Here is a 25,766-nt window from a genome sequence, read left to right on the forward strand (position 1 = left end):
AATTAATGATTACAGCACACCTTTAAAGAGGCTATTATTACAACCTACAAGAGGACTAAACATGCTTCATTAGGTGATCAAGCCTCGTTTTTCTCCCCGGTGTAAATGGAGTCGGAGCAAAGGCCTCAGGAGACACATCGGAGGACCCCTGAGGGCCCTCCAGCCTGTCCAGGCAGGTCGTTTCTTCGCTTCATGACACATTGTGTGTGTGTGTGTGTGTGTGTGTGTGTGTGTGTGTGTGTGTGTGTGTGTGTGTATAAGGTTGCGTGTCTGACATGGCTCCCCTTCACGCCGCCATGGGTCAGCCGAAGCGAGACCAATTGAGATCAAGGGCAAGTGAGACACAGAGGCGAACAGTGGCGGCCTCACAGCCATCTTGTCCCGTTCCTCTGAAAGCATTCCACACATACCGGCCTAATTGAGTCCTGAGCCCCTGTTCCCCTGAGACACACACACACACACACACACACACACACACAGGGCTGAGGTTACTAACACAACACGTGTGGTTGGTTGGTGTTTCTCACATGCTGGCATCAGCCTTTTGGGATTCCCTGAGTGTGTTTGTATGAGTACGTGTGTGTTGTTGCTTTGTACATGACCACCTGATGGTCTTGAAAACAAGCCTGGTGTCAATATTCACACACCGACACCCCCGGGGGGGAAAAATAAGACAAGAAAAAGAGGACAATTGGCAAATCAGCTGATTCAATTGAACAACAAAATCTCACCAGCAATGAATATAATAGAAATTATATAGGACATATTTATTGTTTTGTGTCTGTTTCGTTTGCTCCGAAAGGCTCTTCTAGGCATATTTGATTCCTGTGTTTACTGTTTTGATCATACGCTTTATTGCAGTCATATGTAGGGAAGAATATCACTTCCACAAGTTTCAGTAATGGGTTTGACCAGGATCGGAACAATTTGTCTGCCGCTTCATATGCTCCATTCTAACAAGGATAAAGTCTTGTACGAAAGTACATCCATTGAAGTAGTATTTTAGCTTACCATCAACAGTCAGTAGAAGAAACATGGTGTTTACAGGATCTAACTGTACAGCTTTATGTTTGTGTCCGACCCTCCCTGGCGCCAGCGATGGAGCCATTTGGAGCGTTCAAGCTGTTGCCGTGCTGCTAACAGGATCTTGTTTTCCTGGAAGGTGCAGCCGAACGTCTGGTTGTGTGGGAGAATTTTGTTGGAAATGTATGCCAGTCGCAAATATTGTCCAGCTTCACCGTGAACCATCTAAATATAAAATATGTTGCTGTGCCTTGGTCCACCATGCATTTTTTTAAAATATGTTGGTTCCAAGAAACCGGCTTTTGAAAAAAACTGTCTTTGTCAATAATTCTTGTCTTGTTTTGAAAGGGGTTTAGCTGTTTCTTTTGATATTCCTTGTGATCAGCATCAGTGCGTAAGAGAAAGCCTGACTTGCACTCCCTAAATAAATATTTAAATAACCCTAAATAAAATCCAGACGTTCAGCTGGACTGATTGGCCAGGCAAGGAAACCTTTTTTTAGGGAAGCAGCCAAGAGGAAAATGGTACCTTTGGAGGAGCTTCGGAGTTCGGGGGTGGTGGGGGGGGGGGGTCTTTTATCAGGGCAACTATTAGTCATGCACATAAGAAATATGAGTTTTCTGGAAGAGTGGCAGGAAGAAACTCATGGTTTAAAGAAAGTTTAAAGAAAGTCTCTTTGCTGTTTTCCACAAGCCACGATAAGTCCACAATTTAACGATTGGACCTAAATCAAAATGCAAAATGCTATCGTGTGACAGACTGAACTACAAATTATTTTTCATGCTTTTATTTTTTCCCATTTAGACTATTGCACTTGTCTTTTTAACTGTTTAAATAAATCCTCCCTGGCCCGTCTTAAGTCTGTGCAAAATGCTGCATTAAAGCTGCTGACTAAAACAAGCAGAAGGGCAGATATTACTCCTGTTCTGACCTCTCTGCACTGGTCGCCTACGCACGTTGGGATACATTTTAAAAATGTTGGTTTTAACTTTCAGAGCAATCCACAGCCAGGCTCCTAAATATATGCAGGATTTTTTTAAACCTCCTTGCCCGCCTTGAACTTTAAGGTCATCGACTCAAATGTTGATGGTTGTACCTTGGACCCGTTTCAAAATTCACAGCAATACATTTTTATTTAGACCGGCTGTTGGTTAAGCATGTTTTGTGTTTTTAAATTGTTTTTGTCTGTGAAAGGTGCTATAGAAATAAAATTTGACTAGCATACTTTATTTGTGGTGGAAAACGAACACTCGTCATGAATACACCATCCACATCTGGAAGCATGGTAGTTGCTGGAACCTGCTAGGGAGATGCTTTTCTTTTTCTTAAACACAAATGAATACTGAACACTTAGAGGGTTTCTCTGTTGAGATTTTACTAAATTCGTATTTTTTTCTTTTTGCCGCTTTCTATGTCGTGGAGCACTGTTAAGAGGTGTCTTCGCTAGAAATCTGTTCACCAGATAAAAAAAAAGAAAAGAAAAAAACATTTGAACTGAACATAAAATCTGTGTGAGAACCATTAAACCGATCTGTCCGATTTCCGCTACACTTCGAATGGAAGCAATGAGTGTTTGCTGAAACGGAGTCGCTCTGTTTCAGTGTCATGGGTTACCATGCTGTTATCTTAGATAATGGCTTTGTGTTTTGCTTCTTTCATCCCCTCGAGTGATTTTTTTTTTTCTCTTTTGTTTTTGTCACAACCCCCGTCTGTTACTGGGAGCACTGGGAAGGTTTGCCCGTTCGGGTCGGGGGGTTGGAAACATCAGAGCTTGTATTTAGGTAACAGACTTTTTAGATAGATAGATAGATAGATAGATAGATAGATAGATAGATAGATAGATAGATAGATAGATAGATAGATAGATAGATAGATAGATAGATAGATAGATAGATAGATAGATAGATAGATAGATAGATAGATAGATAGATAGATAGATAGATAGATAGATAGATAGATAGATAGATAGATGGAGAATGATGTACAAAAGAATCACAGACTCACACATGCACAAAGGATAAACAAACAGGCATGCCTCACTTGTTATTGTTTACTATCAAGTTACTATGGAAACAGTAGTAAATTTCCAGCCAATACCGAGAGAGGCATGAGAATGTGACAGCCAATCACATTTTACTGTCTGGACCGCTTTCCCCAAGCTGTTATTGTGACCCAGAACTCATCTCTCTCTCTCTCTCTCTCTCTCTCTCTCTCTCTCTCTCTCTCTCTCTCTCTCTCTCTCTCTCTCTCTCTCTCTCTCTCTCTCTCTCTCTCTCTCTCTCTCTCTCTCACACACACACACACACAGACGCATGCACTGATGCAGGCTGGATGGCTACTGACAAATGCAGGGCAGCTTGCATGTCTGCACGCAAATGTTAATTCACACATGCAGACATGCACATGTCTTTAGTTTTTGTCCCGTACAGGAACGTTGTGGGGACATATTCTGGCTTTACCTTCGCTACTGCTGAAAAAGAACAACAACAACAACTTTAAACTCAGAAGAACAAAGTGAAACTGTAAAATGGAAACATTAAAACAAATATTAATACTGCACCCTGTGGGCAGGAGTTTTTGACCTGAATGAGACATGAATCAGTGCAGATGAACTGAGTGAAGTCATTTTAAACCACCTACACCAAACCACACAAACGCTCATCACCTCCACACAGAAACACACACTGTGGGCTGTGCGACTGAGGCAGCTATCGTGACAACCCCTTCCAATAACTGGTTTTGTTTACATTCTGCCCAGCGCCTTTAGGCAGTTCCTAGCCGCTTCTGTCCTACTACTCATCAGCTCAGTTTATTAGTAAGACTAACCAATCATGTGGCTGCTTCCTCCCTCCTCCGGCTCCCATTGAGGAAAGTGTTTCCAGATCTGACCCAGTAACAAGCCAAAGGTGCTCTGCGGAAAATAACGACGAGATGCTTCAAGAAACAACACGAGCATTTAGGCTGAAATTACTTCCTCTGCATTACAGCATGTTGTGGCCTTTTAAAACCCAAACATTTGAATCACAGTATATCAAGCGGGTGTTAGAGAGAAATTTTCTTTCTATATTCGAAAAATGTAAAGATTTTTTCCTCTTTTCCCATTTTTAAAGGGCATGTATTAGTTGATTTTTGCTCGGTTCATGCATGTCTGAGTAATCCTTCTGAGCAATAACCCCTCCCGGTCCAGGAAAACGAGCATCCTACACCAGTCTACGTACAATGGTAAATGCTTCCCTCCAGGAAGCACTCACCTTGACCTCTGCCGCCCTCCCCCGCCCATAAACAACACGCCCATTTTGTCCAATAAGCGAGCGGTGATGTGAAGCAGAGCGCGATCATTTCTGCTCAGCGTTGAGACAAATTAACTCTTTTAGCACCTAATCTGCACAGCGACAGCAGTTGCTCTTTTTTTAGCTATAGATGTCTAAGTTGCTAAAATACGTTTTCAGCTGAGAGAAGTCTTGGACTTTGTGCAGTTTTACTAAAAAAGAGCCTAATGGCCGGAAGTGATTGGGTTTTATTTTTGGGAGCATGCTACCAACCCCGTAAGCTTGAGTTTGTCCGTGACCGTCACTTCACTACTTGGTGAACAACGACCAGCCTCACCAAGTTCGTTTATTACAAGCGACTTTAGGCTTGTTTTTCTCAAGGTGCTTGTAAATTTTGTGACTTGTGGTTTGCGGTTTTCTAGGCTTGGGCAAACAGGCTTAAATCGGAGGCAAACAGAGTTTCGCTCAGTTCTTTCTGGAAACCTTTTCGCACCTATCCAGGAGTCTTTGTCAATTCTGGAGCAACCTGCAGTTGGAGCGCTGCCGTTTTTAAGGACATGGAGGCCCCTCCTCCTAGTTGCGTTCTCAGTCAGATGCAAATCAGCGACCCACCCGCCACTGTCCTGGGTCGTTAGAAGCTATTGCTTGGAGTGAGTGGAGTCCTTGGTCTCCTGAATCATGATAAGATGTTGATGTAATCTTTGTTTCTGCTTAGTTTTGGTGTGAAGTTGCTTATTCAGGCTGTACAATAAGTGACTGTAAACCAGTGTTATAAAGAGACCTGCTAGCTCTGCTTCGTTATATGCTAGAAAGCGTGAACCGGCTAAAATATCCAAATGTAACTCTGTCTCTCGCGAGCAACATAAAAACATTAGTGAAGCTCCTTCATCTGCAACAGTTTAGTTGTAAACCTCTTGGACAACAGAAGCTAATGCTAGCTGTTAGTAGCTTGACGGACGCGGACAGCCCAATGACCGGTTACTGTTGGTCTTTGTGCTGTGCTTCACCTTAACTGTTCAAGACGAATCAATGCTGGGTTTTGGCGAAACTCAGCTCTGCTGCTCAACCCACAAATGCATTGTCCTAACAAATGTTGCACAATTTAAAGGAAAAAGAAACATGATTAAACACCAATGTCCTTGCTTTTTTGCTATACGCTTATGGGTTTGAGCCTGTGTAGACTAGATACAAATTCACAATTCAAACTTGAGCACCTTGAGCATGCTTATTTTTTGCAGGTTATGTTTGTTGAATAGTAATTTTTCCATTCATTATGGTATGTAAGCTTCTTACCCTCTTTTACTTTTACATTTGATGATTAGCAGCTATAATCATGAGCAATTCAGAGGCAGAGGATTTTAGCACCTTCAATTTTCAGTTTATATATGAAGCTGAGAGGTCTGGCAGTTCAGAGAAGTACAATTACCGGAGAAAGGGAAGAGTCTGGGAAATTCTTAATTTTATCTAAATGTCATGAAGAGTATTTCAAAACTGCTTCAGGAATTACATCAGTGAGATTTTTTGCTGGCTTTAAACCTTCAGTAAACCCGAAGTGAGATCATCTTCCTGTTAATTATCTCATGGCAGCTTGGTTTATTTGTCGGTGGGAGTCTAGCTGTGAATGTGGTTTTAAAAGAAATAGAAAATAAGTTTAGTCCCATAATAAATGCAGAAAGGTAGTTTCAGGCAAGTTTAAGCAGCTCATGCCTCAAACCTAAATAACAACCAGGTGGAAACCCAACATTTATAATGCTGTGGCTTTTCACGCTGGTTTTGGGGAACTGTGTGTGGTCGCCTGTTATGTGTGTCTTTCTTTGGGTGACTTGCTGTAAACCTCTGCATGTGCACTGATGAGTGTGTGTGTTTGAGGACGGGTTGTACTTTTGAGTGCTATCCAGTGGATGTCTGCATGTCAGCTTAGAGCATGCACACAAACCTGCAAACTAACACAAAAAGTGAACATAAAACGTCTGCAACCCCCAGTTCAAATGTCAGGGTTATTCGGTTGGGGGGAAAAAAAACTAGACCATGATCAATAATTTAGAAACTTATTCCACATCTGATGTGATTCAACAGAAAAACCAACACATCTGTTTAAATGAAATATGAACATGGTTTTTACTCCTTTTAAGGCAACGCCGCACCCTCCTTGTGTGACATACTGCGAAAATTAAACAAATCAGCCAAGATATCATGAGGAAATCTGGTTCATTTCCGGGTATGGTTTTAAGATACTTCAAGTTGCTATATTGGTCTATTAAACTAATTATATACTGGTATGATTGTTCGAACATAATAAACAATTATACTCAAGCAAAAAAAAAAAAAAAAAAAAAGACAACTTAGTAATGTTAAGCCATAAAGGCTGTTTTATGAAGAAGACCTTTGCTGTGTCCCAAAGTTTAAAGTATTTTCCTGCAAATGTGTCGACCTCAGATCAAAAGTAGAAAACCTTGATTACTTTTCGTCTGTACCAGGGGTCACCAACCTTTTTGAAACTGAGAGCAGCTTCATTGGTGTTGTGTCACACGAAGGGCTACCAGTACTGACCTTTGAACTAGAAGAGTCAGAGTCCCCCTTAAGTTTATGTAAAATAAACATATTTTTCATGCTTTTTATAAATATTGTTGTTTTCAAATCTACGTACATGCAAGTGTGAATAAACAGCAAGAGGAACAGAATAAAATACAGTCTTTGATGCAGCTCACTGGAGGGTTGTGCTTTATTTTGAACAGGCTTGTGGGTGCCACATGCGGTCCTCGGCAGCTACTTGGGGCCCGTGGGCCCCATGTTGGTGACCCCTGGTCTATACACTCTGAGACAAAGACCTGAATTTCAGGAGACATGTTTCATTGCCTGATAAATCTAGGATTGAGGTGTTTGAACATCATGGCCATCATGATATTCAAACAGAGAACAGGGAATGCTAACAGGGGTGGTTGCATCATGTTGTTTAGATGTTTTGTTAAAGGGGGGAATTTTTTCACTTCACAAATTAGATGCCATCGTGAAAAAAGTCCAATATGTGGAAATACTGAAACAACATCCCAAGACATCAACCAGAAAGTTAAAGCTTTTGGAAAGTTAACCAGAAAGGAGAAAGTAAATAGGCTTTCCAAATGGACAATGGCTCTAACCACATTGTCAAAATAGTTACAAAGTGGTTTAAGGACAACAAAGTCAATGTTTTGGAGTAGTTATCACAAAAAAGATCTCAGTTCTATCGAAAATCAGTGTTCAGAGCTGGAAAGATATATGTTTGCAGCTTAGCCTTCAGTGAGAATGGGTCACAATTCCTGTAAGCCAGGGGTCTGCAACCTGTGGCTCTGGAGCCGCAAGTGGCTCTTTGGACCTTCCACAGTGGCTTTTATTAACTTTGGCTATAAATTATATTTTTATTATGGTATTTAAATGTATTAATGATGATAAATACAGGTTTTAGCAACTTTTTCTTGGACTAATTGCTTTTAATTTTCACAACAGAATGATGCTAAAGGTGCCAGTAATATTTAATTTTAACTCTTTTAGCACCTAATCTGCACAGCGACAGCAGATGCTTTTTTTTTTAGCTATAGATGTCTAAGTTGCGAAAATACGTTTTCAGCTGAGAGAAGTCTTGGGCTTTGTGCAGTTTCCAACATAATGAAAATTTTAAAATTTTCATTATGTTGGAAACTATGATTTTTTTTTTTTTACATCATCATCCACAAATATCAACATCCCATCCATCCTATTTTTTCAAACCTCAAAATAGACATAAAATGGCGTTTCTTTAACGATGACAACATATTTCCCACAGTAGATCTTTATCACAAATTATAACTTGGCTTTTTTTTAAAAACCCACGCAACATTTGCGGCTCTGAACGAGTTTAATTCAAGTGGACTGTAGACAAAACGGCTCTTTACACTTTAAACGTTGCAGACCCCTGCTGTAAGCCATAATTTTAGGTAAAGGATGCAAACAAGCAAATATCAAGAACACCCTACTAGCCCAGTGTATTTCAGGTTAATCAGATTTTCTATAATTGATTTTATTTGCCCAAGAAGACTGAATACTTCGACTGAATCAAAAGGCGCGTCAGGTTTGATTTAAGAGTGTGCCCACTTATGCAAACCAGATAATTTCAGCTTACTATTTTTCACATTGTACATTGTATGAAAACATTCTGAACACTTTTATCTTTTTTTCATTTTCTTCCAACAGAAAAAAACAAAAACCTGAGTTCCAAACCCTGATTTGTAGACTTGTAGACACCCAGAACTGTAATAAATCAAAGTGGTTGCATGCCAGCGCATCGTTTTAAGACATGGTGAGAATCCCCGCCCTGAGTCCCAAAGATCAATGAGACATAAGCACCAGATCTACCCAGCAACACACATCATCATGGTTGTCCCGCGGTAATTTGGTTCAAATAAATACAATGGAAGTAAAGCACGATGTGGCGATAGGTGTTACTTTCAAAGCTAAGAAGGGACATATCAGAACCAGACAGGAAAAAGGAGGGCATAAGTAATTTTTTTCTTCCAGACTCCATGAACATGAAGTAATGGGAGGGGAATAAAATCGCTGCCGGCAACAAAACTGGTCAGGCGTGCCCTCTCCACATACACACACGCACCTACTGACAGTCACGCAGCCCCCTAGCTATTCAGCGACCGCCTCTGCGGGGGGGCCAGACGCAAAAGAAACATTGTGTGTTAATGTGTGAGCGTGTGTTTGTCTGCCACAGGGGTCACCATGCCGCCAAGAAGATCACAATAACAAAAAAACGTCTGGCCAGAAAGTGCAACAAAAGTCCGTTTCATTCAGTTCTGTGTTGGAAAAGCAATATCGTCAGATCTCATTATATAATTATGACCGATGCTCACGCAAGAGGCAAGAAATTAAGAAATGCCATCCAAATGACAAGACCGACTGATCCGATCTCAAGTGAAATTATCAGGGTAAAAATTAAGTTGAAGCCTCAATATTTTTAGTTACAAAAGCTTGAATCGCCAAGATGTTTAACATTAAATGAATCAAACACATATGGTTGTCTCTAATAGCGTCTGTCAGCCTGTGCTCCTGGTCTAAATATGTAGTTTCCATGGAGATTTCCAAGCAGCCTTATCAAATTAAAGTCTTTAACTTTGCCGCTTTACTTCCACAGACACACTTCGACTCCGGCCGCCGTGTCGCTCGCCACGTAAAGTCAGTGCAGTCATTTGCATTTGAAAGAAAAAGAGTTCAAGCTCTATGCGTTTGAAACTCGAGCCCTTAATCGGCCGGTGTACTTGCTGTGCGAAATTTTAAAAAACGTCTCGCCCGCCGCTACAAGAAGCACTTTCTAATGTAATGTATGCACCCGTACTTCTCTTCATTTATGGAAGCGTGTAAGTACAATCGCAGACACCCAAACAGACTGGGGAGAAATGGGTTACAATAAGAGGCTTAGACAGAGTGTGTGTGTGTGTGTGTGTGTCTGTGAGAGAGTGAGGGTTTAGCAACACATGGCTGGCTAAGCTGGAATAATGGTCCAATTGGGGCGATTGTGTTCAGTCTATAACGCCTATGAGTCTGCGTGTTAATAAGGGAGGTATTACAGTTGTCTGAGAGTCTGCATGTGCAACGACGTCTAAAGGGACCCATAAAACTGCTGTACTCCACATCCATGACACTGTCAGCAGTCTTTTTTTTTTTGTCTCTCATGCCATTTCTTGTGTCTGGTATTTTGGTCTTAAAGATTAAAGGACAGTGGTGCGTAATAAATCCAGTCCACGCTTTAACTCAATTTGCTGCCAATTTTACCGGAACTTTGAGTAATTTCCTCATGCCTCAAGTTACTTCCTAGAATGTGAAAGCTACTCTTCAGAAGCTAGGGGTTGCTAATTGGATCAACCGGTTGTTTTCAGGGACTGAACACAAAAAGTGACCAGTAAGTTCCTGCAAGTTAGATCCGGAACGAAAACTAACAAGTTCTAGTAAGCTCTGGAAGGTAACATATATATTCTGTAAACAGAGTGAGTTCCATAAACCAGCTTTTAAACCCCAATGAGAGAACTTATAGGTTACTGATAGTTATGTTCTGAAAAGTACCTTGTTACATTCAGAGAGTAGCCTGTAACTTCCTGTTATGTAAAATGGGAGCGTCAGAAAAGTAACCTCCAAATCCCAGCAAAGTAACCTATACATCACAGAAATTAAAACCAATAAGTTCGGGAAAGCTCACTATATGTTCAGGAGAGTAAGTCAGTTCCTAAACTTAAACGACTATTTGGTGAGCTGAACTGTGTACAAAATGTAAGTAACTAAGTTCTTTACGGTAACCTGTAAGATCTGGAAAATGTTGTGCAATTTAAAAATTCTGAGAAATTAACATGTACATTTTCATAAAGTAATCTGTAAATTCTGCATTTAAAGCCCATTGCATTCCAGAGAGTAATCTCTGGCAAGTAAAATCCAAAGATTTGCATTCCAGGAATGTAATGAATGAATTCTGGGAAGGTAACCTGCAAGTAGAAAGAAGGGAAACCACAGGTTGCTGGTAGGAAATCTAGACAGTTTTACTCTCCAACTACTTGTAATAAGTTACAAAAAGAATGCTGGCATTTTCCAAGAGTAGCTCTAAAATTCAGGAAATAATCTTATAGGTTTCATAGGGTAGCTCATCATTTCCAGGAGAGTACTCTTTAAATTCCCGAGGCTAACATACAAGTTTTAATAAAAACCTGTAAGTTCTGGGAAAGTTATCCAGATGTTCTGGAATAAAAAAAAAACCTGGTACGTTCTGGGCTGTACTTTGTTTGTTCAAGAGAATCACTCTTATTTTCTGAGAAAGTAGCGTCTAAGCCTCAGAAAAGTGACTCAAAGGTTCCAGAAAGGACAATGTAAATTCAGTAACGTAACCTAAAAGCTACTAACTTCAGACATAGGCGTTTGGGCTTTAATGCTGTCAGAAAATTAAGAGATTTATTTTTTTTTTGGCCTTGTTGTGCAGATACAACAGAATAATGCAGTACTTTCAGGCTCTGCTAGTTGCAGCAACACACTAAAACACCGGATTCAATTTCATGTCAACTGTCCTTTTCTGTTTAGAATGAAGTAGAAAATCACAGTATCTATTTTCAAGACCAAATTTACTGACTTTAAAGTACACAATGTGTGGGAACGTTTGTGTCCTGAACAGAAAGCAAAGATGGCGATTTAAAATGCAGCGACGATTTTTACTTAACTTATGGTTAAGATCAGATCATTTATGGAAATACTCAAGATGCGTCTCTCTTTCTGCTTTGCCTTTTCCTTCTAGGCTCAGACTGTTCTCGTAATTTCACCAGCCCCTCAGGCCTCATTGAGTCTCCAGGTTTCCCCGACAAATACCCCCACAACCTGGAGTGCTCCTTCATCATCATTGTGCCGCCCAGCATGGACGTCACCCTCACCTTCCTCACCTTCGACCTGGAGAACGATCCGCTGCCTGGCAGTGACGGGGACTGCAAATACGACTGGCTGGAAGTGTGGGACGGACTCCCGGGAGGTACAACATTAACTTTAACTTGTTTTTTTTTTCTTTTTCTTTTGATGAACCAACATATTAGCAAATAGTTATGTCAAACCTGAGCTGCCGAGGCTGCAGCCAAACTAAAATAAACATGGCAGCACAGGAGAACACACGCTTAGCTGCTGCTATTGCATTTTTTTTTGTCGGAATCCATTATTTAATCTTTGAAAGAAGAACAGCAAGAAACACTTTCTTCATTTTCATTTGACACCATGATTGGTTAAAACCAACTTATGGTAGGCGGGCACTTGATGTCGCTTCGTGCTGCACAATATCAACCTGAGTTGCCAGGTTAGGTCGTCCCAGCATGCAGTACCCAAATCCTGTTCTACTAAGAGCTACTATGTTTTAGCATCACTGAATCAAATGAAAGGCTGATGACGAGGCCTCTGCAGAGCTGAATGACATGCAGAGGAGGGAATTAAGCCATTTGATTCAGGCTGTTTCAGCTTATTGAACAGGCTTTGATGGAAACATTGTAGCTCTGGTTGTATATTCAGTATCTTGGTTCTTTGTAGTCGCTCAGGATTGCCTTGTTTTTACCTCTGTGCATTTTTCTGTTAACTCTCACCAGCTTGCTAGACACTATTGAAGAAATTATGTTGCCGCCACCATGCTTCGTGTAAGGAGCAAACTTTGTAAAAGACAATCTTATTTAGAATGAGATTAAATTACGCTCAAGTGGAATCTCTTTACTAAATGACTTCTCAGGGCCCGTTGTTGCTCTGGATGTTGTTCAGGCATTACAGAGTAAATAGGTAGAGGACTACAAACACATGCCACATTTTCTTAGGAATCAATTTATCCATTTACTTCCACTTCACAATTATGTGCTATGGTGTCGGTCATATAACATGACATAGTATAGTACAAACCCAAGTTTGCAGTGGTGAGATGGTAAAATCCAAAAAAAAGTTCAAGGGCAAGGAGTACTTTTGTAAAACCCTGCATATTTATGATATTTTTGGTGAATCTGTTGAACGTTGTTCATGGAAATGTTCAGCACTACCTCACCTGCCTTTTGAGTCAGTACAGCGAAAAAAGTGCCCTGCCTACATCCTTATTGACTGCAGTAGAGCGGAGACTATTTTAGCTGCTATGGGTTGGTAGATAAAAGCTAAGCTTACAGGCAGGATGCTGGCACCTGTTGTGGGAAAAAAAAATGTAAAGGAGAAAATAAAATACGAGATCTTGAGCAGAGGGAGAAAAAAAAGAGATTGGAGGTGAGAAGGAGAATGGAACATGGCGAAGTTATTTCTGGTGTAGCTGCTTGAAAAATTGGGAGATTTTACAAGAAATAATCCATAAGGTGCAAAGACCTTGGGTCTCCTTTCCAGCAATGGAAGAAGAAGAGGGAGCTCGAAGCGTTTGTGGAAAGGCTGCGAAAAAAATCCTCTGCAGCTGGAAATACAGGAACAAAGGAGGAGATGTTGGACTGAGGATCAAGGTTGGAAGATTTGTGGTCCGACTTTGAGAAAGGATAAACAGGATTTCTGAAACCGGGACCGAAAAGTGGGAATAGAGGATTTGCCCACAGATTTTCTATTCAAGCTCCCCCTTTCCCTATTAATAACTTCTAATTTTCTTATTTCTAAAAATGGACAGTTCTGTTGGCTACGATGAACAGTTTCCAAATCTTGTAAGAAAGGTGAAAGAAGAATCGAGCATCACAGCAAAGAAAACCTGCAGTTGCTTTCTTCGGGGGCCTGGAATGTGGTTTACTGTAAAAATGAATTCAGCCTGCAGGGCAATGGCAAGACAGAGCAGCGAGGACGGCTGCTTACAAGGATGAAGGAGTAAAACGACGCAGCTGCTTCACAACATTTTGAGAGCGAAAAATAGAGGAAAAGAAAGCAGAACACATTTTCTGGGTTTCTGTAATGGAGGAAGGCTTCGAAACAGAAAACAAAATGAAAAGGGGGGTGGATGACTTTGGGTTTCTTCTCAGAAAGCACATGTTGGTTGTTGGTATCAGGTTACGCCAAAGTTTTAAAGACCACAGAATGTTTGACATAGAACCGTTTCTCATGGTTTTAAAATCATATCAAGCCAGACAATTACCACAGTTTTAAAGCCACTCTCCCCCACGCCTGTGCACTGGTGATCAGCTGGCTTAAAGAAGAATGCTACACCTTTCCCTTGCTTATTTGAAAGCGAAAGTCTGCTGCTTTGGAAACATTTGGCTGTAATTTAAAATTGAGTTGTTAAAAAAAAAAGTTAAAACATTAGAAATCTGTCAGGGGGGCAAATACCTATTCTGCGCAATACACAAGTGAAAACGACAACAAAATTCTGTACATCTTTGTTTAAAAACCTTAAATTACTAACGTGAAACTGTTGTAGTGGTAAATTATTTAGGGTTATTAAAGGGTGAGACTCATCTTGGCCCATAGGAGGAAAGTGAATGGGTAAAAAAGGAAGGACCCCCAAAGACAGTAATGGGTTAAATCAGTGTGACAAATGGAGTAGATGTTAAAAGACGGCCTTAAATCAGTTTATTCAGTTAATGGAAACGGAGATAAACAGCCTGAGAAGGCGCTTTTCACTTGATTAAACAACAAATCAAATAAGGTGAGAGAGAAAACTGAGAGATAAGCCTCAACTGTTCCTATATTTATTCCAGTGTACATACGAGCGTTGGTATGCTTAGAGTTTATCTCCTCAGATGAACTGACTAGTCGACTGTTTGCTTTCATACTCATCCGTCAGCCTTGGGGATGGACTGGGAAATGAGATGAGCCCTGTCTGTAAAGCAAGCTGTAAATATGCGAACCTTGTTAAAAAAAAAAGTAATTGCGCTGTATTTTACTTTCATTTTGTTCTTCTTGTCTTTTTTCCTTGTTTCCCCTTTTCCTCGCCACCAACAAGAAGAGAGTTATTGCCATTATTTAGCCAAGAGCCGTATTTCAAATATCCAACCATTCCAAAAGGGAAGGGAAAAAAATCAATAGCGCTGTTCGATCGCTGGCTATTTTCTCTCCTCCTCCTCTTCATGTGTATATCTCCAGAGCTGGGAGTTTGCAGGATGAATGTTGTACTCTCTCTACTCACACTCCCGCCCCTTTGCACACAAATCCACACACACACACACACACATCTGGGCTTTAAATCCCAATCATCAGTTCACGTCGAGGCATCGACATTCTGTGGTACAATAGGCTTCATGAGAGGAAAAACAGCAGAGGAATCACTTAGGTCCTTGGATTAATACATAAACTGTGTGGACGCTTTCAGCGCAGTGTTGTAAAACGGTGTTTGGTCCGGAGACGGAGATGATAGATGAAGAAAAGGGAGGTGATGACACCGGGAGGGTGAGCAGACGTCGCTGCTGGAGGGAGTGATAGAGATGAGTGATAAAACAGTGGAAGGAACAGCGGATAGAGACAAATTTGAGGGTTAAGGGATGAAGGGATTTGGAGATAGATCTCTATCTCAACAAGAGTGGGACCCTGTGTGACTGACACTGTGGAGTCTGATGTCTGCGGTGCATGGAAGCATATTCTGTTTTTAAACCATTTTTTAATGGTTTAAACTTAATACCTGTAAAAGTTACCTAATTATTTAAAAAAGACCCCTTGTGTGTAATATAATCTGTTTTGTGGAGGCCTCGGAGGTTTATTAAAGAACAGTAATGAACAAACAGTATCAGGAAGACCAGGGAACAAGGAGCTCATCATCCAGAGAAACATGATAACTCTTACCAGGTGGAGAATCTCTCAAGACGACATCTATTAGTTACGCACTCCACAAATCTGCTGTTTATAGAAGAGCAGGAAGCAGAAAGTTGGTATCAGAGAAATGAGAAGTCCTGTTTGTTTTTTTACTACAAGCCATAAGGGGGAACATGTTACAATGGAAGAAGGTGCCCTGCTCAGATTAGACTGTATGCAAATTTTTTTGGCCACTTCTGATCACCTGTAAGACAATAGGGAAATCTGGTGGTGGCAGCATTATGCTCTATTAGTCCAGGGCAAGAAGAAATCCTTTCAGAAGCTGTGAATGACCTATTTCTGGGGTGGATGTTCACCTCCTAGCCAGAAAACTAATCTAAAAATGCAGCCAATGCTACAATGAAGTGATTTAGACAAAGCATATTTATGTCATAATGGCCTAGTCAAAGTCAACACTGGGATCCAATAGAGACGATGTGGTAAGACTGGAACATTTATGTTCACAAATGCATCCAGTCAGACTGAGTTTGAAATATTTTGCAAAGCCAAATTAGCAAATTTGAGTCTGTAGATGTGCAAAGCTTGCAGAAAAATACCCCAAAGGAGTCCCAGCTGCAACTGAAGTGAAAGATGCTTCTACAAGCCATTAAATCTGGGGGGGCTGAATACAAATGCGTGCAACAATTTTCGATTTTTTTATTCAAAGCACTTTAAAAACATTGTGTTGTTTTCCTGCCACTTCAGAATCCCGCTCTACTTAGTGAACATCTCTCACATAAAATCAGGATAAAAGCAATAAAGTTTGTGTTTGTAATATAAAATGTGAAACATCAAGAGGGCATAAATCACTTTAAAGGCAGAAACACCTCTGGGCTTTAAACCACAATCATCTTTTTTTTTTTTTTTTTTTTCTGACATAGCATGGTCCAAAGCAGAAGAATCACTTAGATAATTGGGTTTATACAGAATCTCTTCATACATTTATAGAGCACGTTGTAAAACCGTGTTTAGTCCAGAGATGGATGTGATAGATGAAGGGAAGAGAGGTAAAGACATGAGGGGGTTGAGCAGAATTGCTGCTCAAGGGAGCGGGAGAGATGAGTGATATAAAAAAGCGTGAGTAACAAAGAATGGAGAGAAATTTGTGGTTTAAGGGATGAAAGGATTTGAAGATGGATCTGAGGAGGAGTGATATCTTGTGTGACTGACACATATTGAGGATTTGGTCAAGAGTCTTGCTAATAAATATATAAATTGGCAAACAGTATCCAATTTTCTGGCAAATTTCTTTTTTAATGACAAAATTGGTTAATCTACTTGTTCTTATTGGATTAACAGTGGGCCCTCTGATTGGCCGGTACTGTGGGACCAGGGTACCTCCTGAAATCCAGTCCTCCACTGGGATTCTCTCGCTGGCCTTCCACACGGACATGGCTGTGGCTAAAGACGGCTTCTCCGCGCGGTACAACATGACGCACAAGGAAGTCAGCGAGAGTAAGTCTGAAGCCTTCAGTTGTGTTTCAGCAATAAAGACATGAGAGTTTTTGATCATAATCATTTCCTCCCAACACCCCACGCCCCTCTCTAGCTTTCCACTGCAGCAATGCACTGGGCATGGAGTCAGGAAAGATCACAGACGAGCAGATCATGGCTTCGTCGAGTTTCCACGATGGAAACTGGGTGCCGCGTCAGGCGCGCCTCAACTACAGAGAAAATGGGTGGACGCCTGCTGAAGACAACAGCAGGGAGTACATACAGGTATGAGTTTGCTGTCGTTGACTATAGTCAGTAGCTACGCCTACATGGACAAAAGTAATCGTAATTTTTATTCCGATTGGAATAAAAATGCGTCTTGTAAACAAGCCAATCGGAATATCCCATTCTGATTTATCCTATTAAGATAAATCAGAATGAAATTGTAATCCGAAGGAGACGGGTGGTTCATGCCGATTGATAATCTGATCAAGATGCACATAAACGCTTGTCAAGGTGAAGTTATTCTGAATGTGGCAAACGTGCGCCTAACTTAAACGTGACGTATTTCCGCTTTGGTGAGTGGCGGAAATACGTCAGGAAGCAAAACTGCCGGGGCTCCTGACACAACCTTTCAATTTGAAACATTAAAAGAGCTCAAACTTGTAATTTATTCAGTGATGTTTCAACTGTAATTAGAACCTGGTGCAAATCCAGCCTGTGCGCTCGGAAGACAAACAAACTCGTACAATATTGCTTTGTTTGCTATTTCCTGTTCTGCAAAGTTCTTTTTTGTTGTTGTTGTTTTTTTTAGGGAAATTTGATAACTTCGCATTTCAGAGTGGTTATACTCTAAATAAAGTCAGGTGCATATACACACACATTATAATGAGATTAATTGATTGTCTGCCCTTATAAACGTTGCAATCCGAATTTTTTTAATCCGAATACATTTCAATCCAATTGTGAAATTGTGTGCATGTAAACATAGCTATTGACTAAAATGAAGTGTGGCCCATTATTGTAGAAGAATGATTTTGACCCATTCCTCTTTAAATTATTTCCTTTAGTTCATGGAGTTTGACATTTTGGTAGAAACGAGCAAACTGGATGTAAGGAAAACCTGCAAAATCCTTCTTAGGTTTTGGATCTTCAGTGATGTACACGTCCCTGTACTACTTTGTTAATTTTGGCCCATATGTCGAAACGTTTGGACACCGCTGAGCAAAAGAATGATCACTGGGAAGCTTCAGCTTTCTAGACAGATGGGCCTCACATTTGTGGTCGACTCAACATCTGTAACATCTTTGTGGAAAACTAGATTTGATTTATCATTCAGCAGCTTCTAAAACCGTGTTTAGCAGCAGCGACTTCTCATAGTTGCTTCTCTGTGATTTTAGCCTCGTCCGCTGTGATTTACTGCTGGTGTAAGGTGTTGGAATGGGGCTGGTTTTCAAATAGCATGGTGCAGGGCATTATTGGTCTCATCTGTACAACGGACATTCCTCTGGCCGGGCTGTATATCAGTCAGGTGCCACTTTATTCATTCCTGCTGCTGTTTTACTACTATAGAGAGAATAATACTTCTTACTGGAAAGCCTTCCAAGCAAGCAATGCTTTTCTGATTGTGTTCTTATTGTGCTGTTGTGAAGTTTACCATTTATCAAGCTAAATGAGGTTTATAGAGACTGGCATATAGTTCTTGTGTTGTTGTTTTTTTGGTAATTCCTCTCAATGTTGTGCTTTCTGCCCTTGCTGGGATTTTTCTGGGACATAAAGATTGGCAGCTTGTGTTTAAACTTTCACAATAATCAAATTGGTTTCAAATGACCTCATAATCCTTTTCTGATTGATTAGCATCAGATATTTTATTCTCTTAGTTTTAACAGAACTGTTTTCTCCAGACCAACAAACTGCAAAACCTCCTGATTTCTGAGAGGGTCGGACTTGCTTATATTCAATTAAGCAAAGTAAATTTGATCAGCGACAAAATGCCTCTTAAAACTTTTTGAAGCAGGACGGCTGCATTTAACCTTCCCTTCATGTTGGAAATAGCTTAATTCTCTTACATTTTTATAATTTTGATCAGGGTATCATGCCAATGATTTAATTTCTCTGATCAGATTTTAACACTAATTTGAAGCTTTATGCCCCAAATGCTGATATCATAAATCGAGAAAAGCCTCCTTTTGCCTAACCTAAAAGCAGATGGCGCTCCAGCTTTCACACCATCCATTATGTGCTGTTGACATAATAACTCTATCACTGAGATATTTGTGTCAGTGTTTGAGGCAGAGATAGCTGTGAGTGGGAGGGAGGCATAGCGCTGTTTGGGTTTAGCAGCCTGGGTGTGTGGGGCATTGTTTCCGGCGCTCTGTCACAGTGCCAGCTTTATTCTGTCCCTGAGCTAAGCTTGAGTTATGAGGCTGTTTGGCTCAGAGAGGGAAAACAGGGAAGGTGAGGTTTGGCCCGGCCAGCCAGAGACGGGATTTTTCATACAGGCGCCGACTGTAAACAACAGATTATTCTGCCGGTTAGCACTTTTGGATTGTCTTTCAAAGCCAGCCTAAAGCTTCGGGTTTCAGTCGGAGGACAGTGAACCTAAAGGCAGATTGGTTGAGTTTCAGGTGGGTTGTCTTTACAAACACACACCCTTGATAAGAAAAAAAAAAAACATTCTAGGATTCTAACTGCTTTCCTTGAATTATCTTGCTTGTTGTGCCAGTTCTTCTGATACCTTGACTATAAAATAATTTAATGAGGTCTCAGAAGCAGGAATGCAACAGATGTTTCAAGATTTGGTTAGCTTGTTGAAACTCACTATCTTTTTTTTTTCCCCCAATCTTCTGCCTTCATTGGCATCAGTGACTGAATTATGCATATCCATATTTAGATAAAGGCTTTGATTTTGACTTTTGCTTTAGCGTAGCTTTGGTCCATCAATCAGAAGGAGCCACATCTAGTAGTTTGCACAAAGCAATGCAGAAATTCAATGAAAAAAATCTTTATTGAAGGATTTTTCTTCTATAGTGTGACTGTTGATCATTTGATTATATTATCAATAACAAAATATTTGACATGAAATATGACCTTTCACCTTAGTGCCTTTTGTCTTTTGCAATTCTGACGTTCAGTTTTTCAAGTATTGGTGTACTTTGAGGTCTTGAGCGCCATTTGAGAATTATTTCTGTGCAACAGCCTAGCTGATTATCGTTACTCACCAATTACTTACCAATCTTATGATGTCTACCTGTGGCTGGATAATACTCCTAGTAAATAAACTCAAATCACATCAGACTGGCTTCTTGGACATAACTGAATGTTCTCCATATTCTAACGGCCTCCGCAGTCACAAAATCTCAATCTAACAGTGCACCTTTGGGATGTGGTAGAAAAAGGAGATTCACATCATTAATCCAACAGATCTGCAGAAACTGAGTGATGCCATGATGTCAATATGGACCAAAATATCTGGAGAACGTTTTGGACACCTTGTTGAGCCTCTAAGAATTTAATCACTCAAACAGGAAAGTTGTCCCATGAGTAAGGCTGGGAAGTTAGTTTTGATTGTCGGGGCTTACAGTACCCACTCTAGTAGCCTATTTCTAAAAGGTTAATTAAACCTTGTTATTGTTGGTATGTATTTATGATTTTATTGGAACATTAGTATCATTCAGACCGACTTGATGTGACTGGTGGCATGTCAGGTTGGCTTCTTGCATCTGAACCCACCAGAACGGATGTTAATACCAGGTCTGCACAGGGCCACAGACGTTTAGCTGCTTTCTTGCTTTAACACTGAACAAAAAGTGAGAGAACCCTGATGTGTGAGTATTCTTCATATAGGCAGCTGTCATGAATGCCTGTTGTAATTGTATCGTTTCTGTTATGGTGTCAGTGGCTTTGGGGCAGTGGTGTACCAACTTTTTATCACATGGGCCAAAATCCTCAGGGCAAAAGTTCTCACAGGTCACAAAAATGTACTTTATTTTTAGTCAAGAATGTAAAGGATGCATTGTAGGTTGTTTTTTACCTGCTCAACAAAAAAAATGTATATTTAATTTTATAATTAAATTCAGAATCTAGCCAGATATTTGGTAGGAAAATAATGTCTAGATCGTCCTAGATCAAAAAATTAAAAAAGGGTTTAGCAAGTTAGTCTTGCTTTGTGCTTGCTTTCTATTTTATATGCTGGGAAAAACATTTAGTCAGTTCTCTGGAATAAGAACAGGGTTTCGATCTCTCTTTCTTTGAAAATGATTTGAATATTTACCCAAGAGTTTAAATTCATTAAAAGCAGATTTAGGTGCACCAACGGCTGCTTCTAACTAAAGGTCAATAGGATGGATGTGGTTGGATTATAAAATAAAATAAAAAGCAAGAAGCCTGGTTATTAAATATGAATACTTTGTCTTCCTAAGATCTTCCATTGTAAGGAGAATTTAATCCGTTCTGGAAGAGTTTTACCATAAATATGAATTAAAAAGTCTCCATCTGGATCAGAAACCTGTGCTGAGGGGCCTAATATATGTCATTCTTGGATGGCAGACAGGAGCCGCACAAAATCAGTCCAGGGGCCACACTTTGGACACACTTTGGATATGCTTAGATGTTTTTTGGGGGTTTTTGCACAATTGGCATGCATGGTTATAGTATCTCAAGATTTCTATTCTATTCTATTCTATTCTATTCTATTCTATCCTTTAGCCTAAGTGAGGTGCGGTGCAGATTAATGGTGGACTTCTTGTGGCTCCGTTATTCTAACAGCTCTGTGATTGATGAGGAACCTTCCCTGGGAAAGCTCACTTAGCATTTCTCTCACTTTCATTTGTTCTTCACCCTCCTTTCTTTCCTTTCTTACTCTTCCTCTTTTTCTACCTTTCTCCTTACCTCTTTGTCTCCTCTGCCCTCATCCTCTGCCCTGAACTATTGATTAGTTGTCTTGGTAGATCTTGTTCTTGCCCTACCAGTGCAGAAACGTGTGCCTATGTGTGTTGTGTGTGTGTGTTGTGTGTGTGTGTTGTGTGTGTGTTGGAAGTAATCTAAAACACCTGTCTTCTTGACAGATAACAAACGCAGCATTTTCCCTCCCCCGGTGTTTTGTACTTTACCCATGTGGGACATAACGATGCACATTTACGCAGCAGTCTCAGATTAATCTGCAGGTTTCAGCAGCCCCATTGGAGGAGAATAAATGTTTTGACCAACACTAGGACCTTTCTAATATTTTCCTCTCTGTTTGTCTGTCTTATATTGAGGTAGTTGAAGTCTGCGGTTGATGTGTCTTCAAGTGCAACAAACCTTGAACCTTCATTTTTTTTAGAATTAGCTATGATTCATTTTTGCAGAATTTTGAAATTGTTCATGTTTTTTTTATAAATTAAACTCACATCCTTATTCAACTGAATATTAATAAATATAAAATTTGATTGATAAGAAAGCAGAATTATAAAAAAAAATAGGATTAAGGTAAGGAGAGGCTAAATGTTAGGCTTATTCCCATACCTAATCTACCTAAACATCAAACATACAACTTTAAATTGCTTTTCTATGAAAATATTTTCTTATTTTTATGTTCTTCCAGATCCCATCTGAAAATGTTATGATCTGTTATGTTGTATTTAGAATATTATAAAATGCTAACCAACTTCCAAACATAATGGTTGCAGCATTGTTCTGCTCATTTCTCTACTTAAGGGACCCAAACAAACCATCAAGACACATTTACAGGGATGCACAGTTGCACCCTTATATATTTAATACAACACAGCCTGTAGCATAATGGGCACACAGCCTAACATCCACAGTTAGCATAGGGGGTAATTATTCTTATTGTAAGTGAGGAAATTAAAATGAGCCCCAGGTCATAACCATCGATTTCAGGTGAGAAATTCTCAGCAGAACGAGAAACACAAAGAAGCAGATGAGATGGGGAGGTGGAAAAAAAAGCAGAAAGCTGCAAAGTGCAGGTGTACTTCTCTGAAAACTATTTACCTTCTACCAATTAGCAACTTTCTAACTTCAAATCCTCCTCCTTTTCCCAACAGGTGGACCTCCATACTTTAAAGGTCCTCACAGGCATTGCCACTCAGGGCGCCATCTCAAAGGAAACAAAGAACATTTATTACGTCACCACCTTCAAGCTGGAGGTGAGCACTAATGGAGAAGACTGGATGATCTACAGGCATGGGAAGAATCACAAGGTGAGCACAAGCAGCTGGTTAGACCTGGAAAACCTCTGTCTGCTTTTGTTAATGTAGACTTATGTGGTAAACTTGGTAGTTATTTGTCTGTTAATTGATGATGCAGCTCCCTCAGCATCCGTTCTAATGACAGGTAGAGAGAATTAGGAAGAGTAAGCAATGTCTTGCAAAGGTATTCATACCACTGGATCATTTTTACATTATGTGACAACTATGTGTTTTACTTGGATTTTAAATGATAGGCATCCACCAAGCGTTTAAGTTTTAGTTTAAGAGAACTAAAAATAAGTAGAATTTTCTTGAAATGAATGTATTTGCCCTTGATTTGAGCAGGTAAATAAGATTATCTGCCAATGGAATGAGCATTTTTACCCCTAAAATAAGATAATTAGATATACAGCACTTGAAATAAGATGATGGAGATGAATTGTCCCTATTTTAAGTGCAAAAATCTTATTCCATTGGCAAATAATCTTATTTAAATGCTCAAAACAAGGAAAATACTCTCATTATTTTAGTTCTATTTTTGCAGTGCTGCCAGAAGTCCCGTTATTTTTAAATTCAAAGTGTTTCCTGTGTACGGTTATTTTTAATGTAAATGGAGCTGTTTGGTGAAGATCTTAGTGGTTTGCTATTAGGTTTATTATTTAACGAAAAGCAGGAACCAATAAACACCTCAGACAGGTCATAAATGAGGTAGTGTAGAAGGTAAAAGGAGGGTTACTTAATGATAAAGGATTCAAAGCTTTTAATGAGTGCTGATCAATCCTTCATTTGAAAATAGAGAGAGTAACACGAGTGCAAACCTACCTAGAAATAGCCGTCCCCATAGCCTGACAGGCGAAGCAAGAAAAGCATTAAGACATTTGGTAATGTTGGAGGAGCTGCAGCGATCCAGAGCTCAGGTAGGAAATCAATGGTCGAGCATTCCACAAATCTGGCCTTTCGTGGAAGAGTGGCAAGAAAAAAGCTGTTCCTGAAAAAAAATGTCATGGGCTTGAAAACTGATGCGCTCCATCCAATCAAACTGAGCTTGAGCTATTTTCCAAATAACTGGCAAATATGTCTTTCTCTAGATGTGCAAAGCTGGTAGAGATAAACCTCAAAGGACCTTCAGGTTTATATACAGAAGGAAGTTGCTCTCGAAAGTATTGAATTTAAAACCAATTCCCACTTTTCAGAATTGGTTTTGTAAAAAAAATTTGTAATCATCTGCCCTTTTCCTTCCACTTTACATTCCTCCATCACTTGCAAGGCACCGTACGCAACAGTAATTAACCACAACCTCAGAATTTGAACCAGCACCTCTAATTAAGGCCGTTCAGCTGGCATCCAGTCGGCGCTGTTTAAATGCTTACAGCCAAGCCTGCAAGACAAAACCTATATCTCCAAGCCTGAAGCTGCCTGGACTGTAAATACATTTATACTTCATCTGTTTTCCACATCACATCTGTTTCGTGTTACTTTCTGGTCAGAAGTCTGCTGAATGGAAACATGGCTGAGCAGGTCCCTGAGTTGTGTCTGCCAGAGGTGTAAAATCATGATATATCTTCAGAGAGCATGCTGCAGTCCTGCGGTTTCAAGGTAGAAACAAACCAGGCAGAATTCTCAGTCTTAATGGTTAAAAAAAGTTATCTAATTAGAGTTGGTTAGTGGCTGTGGCCGTGTTTTTTTTTTTTTCCATTTCAGCCATTCTTCCCCATTTCTGTGGTGACACTGTGGTCTATCGCCACGTCTAGCCTTGTGCTGTAAAGCCTTATTCGTTAACGAACACTAATGAATGCACATACTACCAGATGCGTGTATTTTTCTTAGTGTGACCATCTGGGGTCTCTTTGTGGACTAAAGATCCCATAAGACTCCCGGAGAAATGATAAATGGATAGAACAGAGAAGGAAATGAAACGTACGGGAAAGATTTTTTTTTTTCATCCAGTCTCCTGCTTACGTGTTCAGTGGCTTGATAGAATTAGAGAACAAAAGGTCAAAATTCTGCATCCTTTTTTATTGCAATAAACATAAAAAATATTAGCAAACATTGCAGGGTTTTTATTGTAATTAGGATTTACACAGACCGTAAACTGTCTTGCATATCCAGTTTTAATGTTTGTCATTCAGCAGCTGCAGTTTAATGGCATGCTGACGCCAGACTACGGCATGAAAACAATAAAAAATCCAATTTGCAAAACAGATTAATGACCAGTGTTTCCAGATTAGTCGCTGGTGTCACCGACCGTAATCCCCGCTGATTCCCCAATAAGGCTGGAAAGCCACCTGGAGCTGAACACCATCAGATACACAGAATGGTGCGAGTAAAGCGTGTCGGTAAGGATGTTTGGACCCTTTTAGCTGCTTGATGCATCACGCTGTGCAGAAAACTGATGATCAGGACTGTCAGTCACATCATTAAATTCAGCTCTGAGTACCATTATCTCATTGTGAAATTACGGATGTAAACCTAATATCTAAAATAATGCAACTGTTTGCAGCTTTGCTACAAACCTTTGTTAGCAGTTGGTGTGATATTCTAAACTTGACTGCATTTAGGACTGGGATCAAATTTGAAATGCACGTATAAGAATTTGAAT

The 25,766-nt window shown here is 40.1% G+C and overlaps 1 protein-coding gene across 2 annotated transcripts in view; it reads left to right on the forward strand.

Annotated features, from left to right (window-relative positions):
• The window catches only part of LOC105940119 (neuropilin-2), a 138,184-nt gene that overhangs the window by 40,110 nt on the left and 72,308 nt on the right, over positions 1 to 25,766 (forward strand). For both annotated transcript variants that reach the window (XM_012882581.3, XM_012882580.3), the window contains exons 4-7: positions 11,581 to 11,808; positions 16,842 to 16,997; positions 17,092 to 17,261; positions 23,024 to 23,179. In XM_012882581.3, the coding sequence (XP_012738035.2) occupies positions 11,581 to 11,808; positions 16,842 to 16,997; positions 17,092 to 17,261; positions 23,024 to 23,179 (710 nt within the window). The remainder of the gene's footprint in view (positions 1 to 11,580; positions 11,809 to 16,841; positions 16,998 to 17,091; positions 17,262 to 23,023; positions 23,180 to 25,766) is intronic.

Source organism: Fundulus heteroclitus, chromosome 7, assembly GCF_011125445.2.
Source record: "Fundulus heteroclitus isolate FHET01 chromosome 7, MU-UCD_Fhet_4.1, whole genome shotgun sequence".
Lineage (NCBI taxonomy): Eukaryota > Metazoa > Chordata > Actinopteri > Cyprinodontiformes > Fundulidae > Fundulus > Fundulus heteroclitus.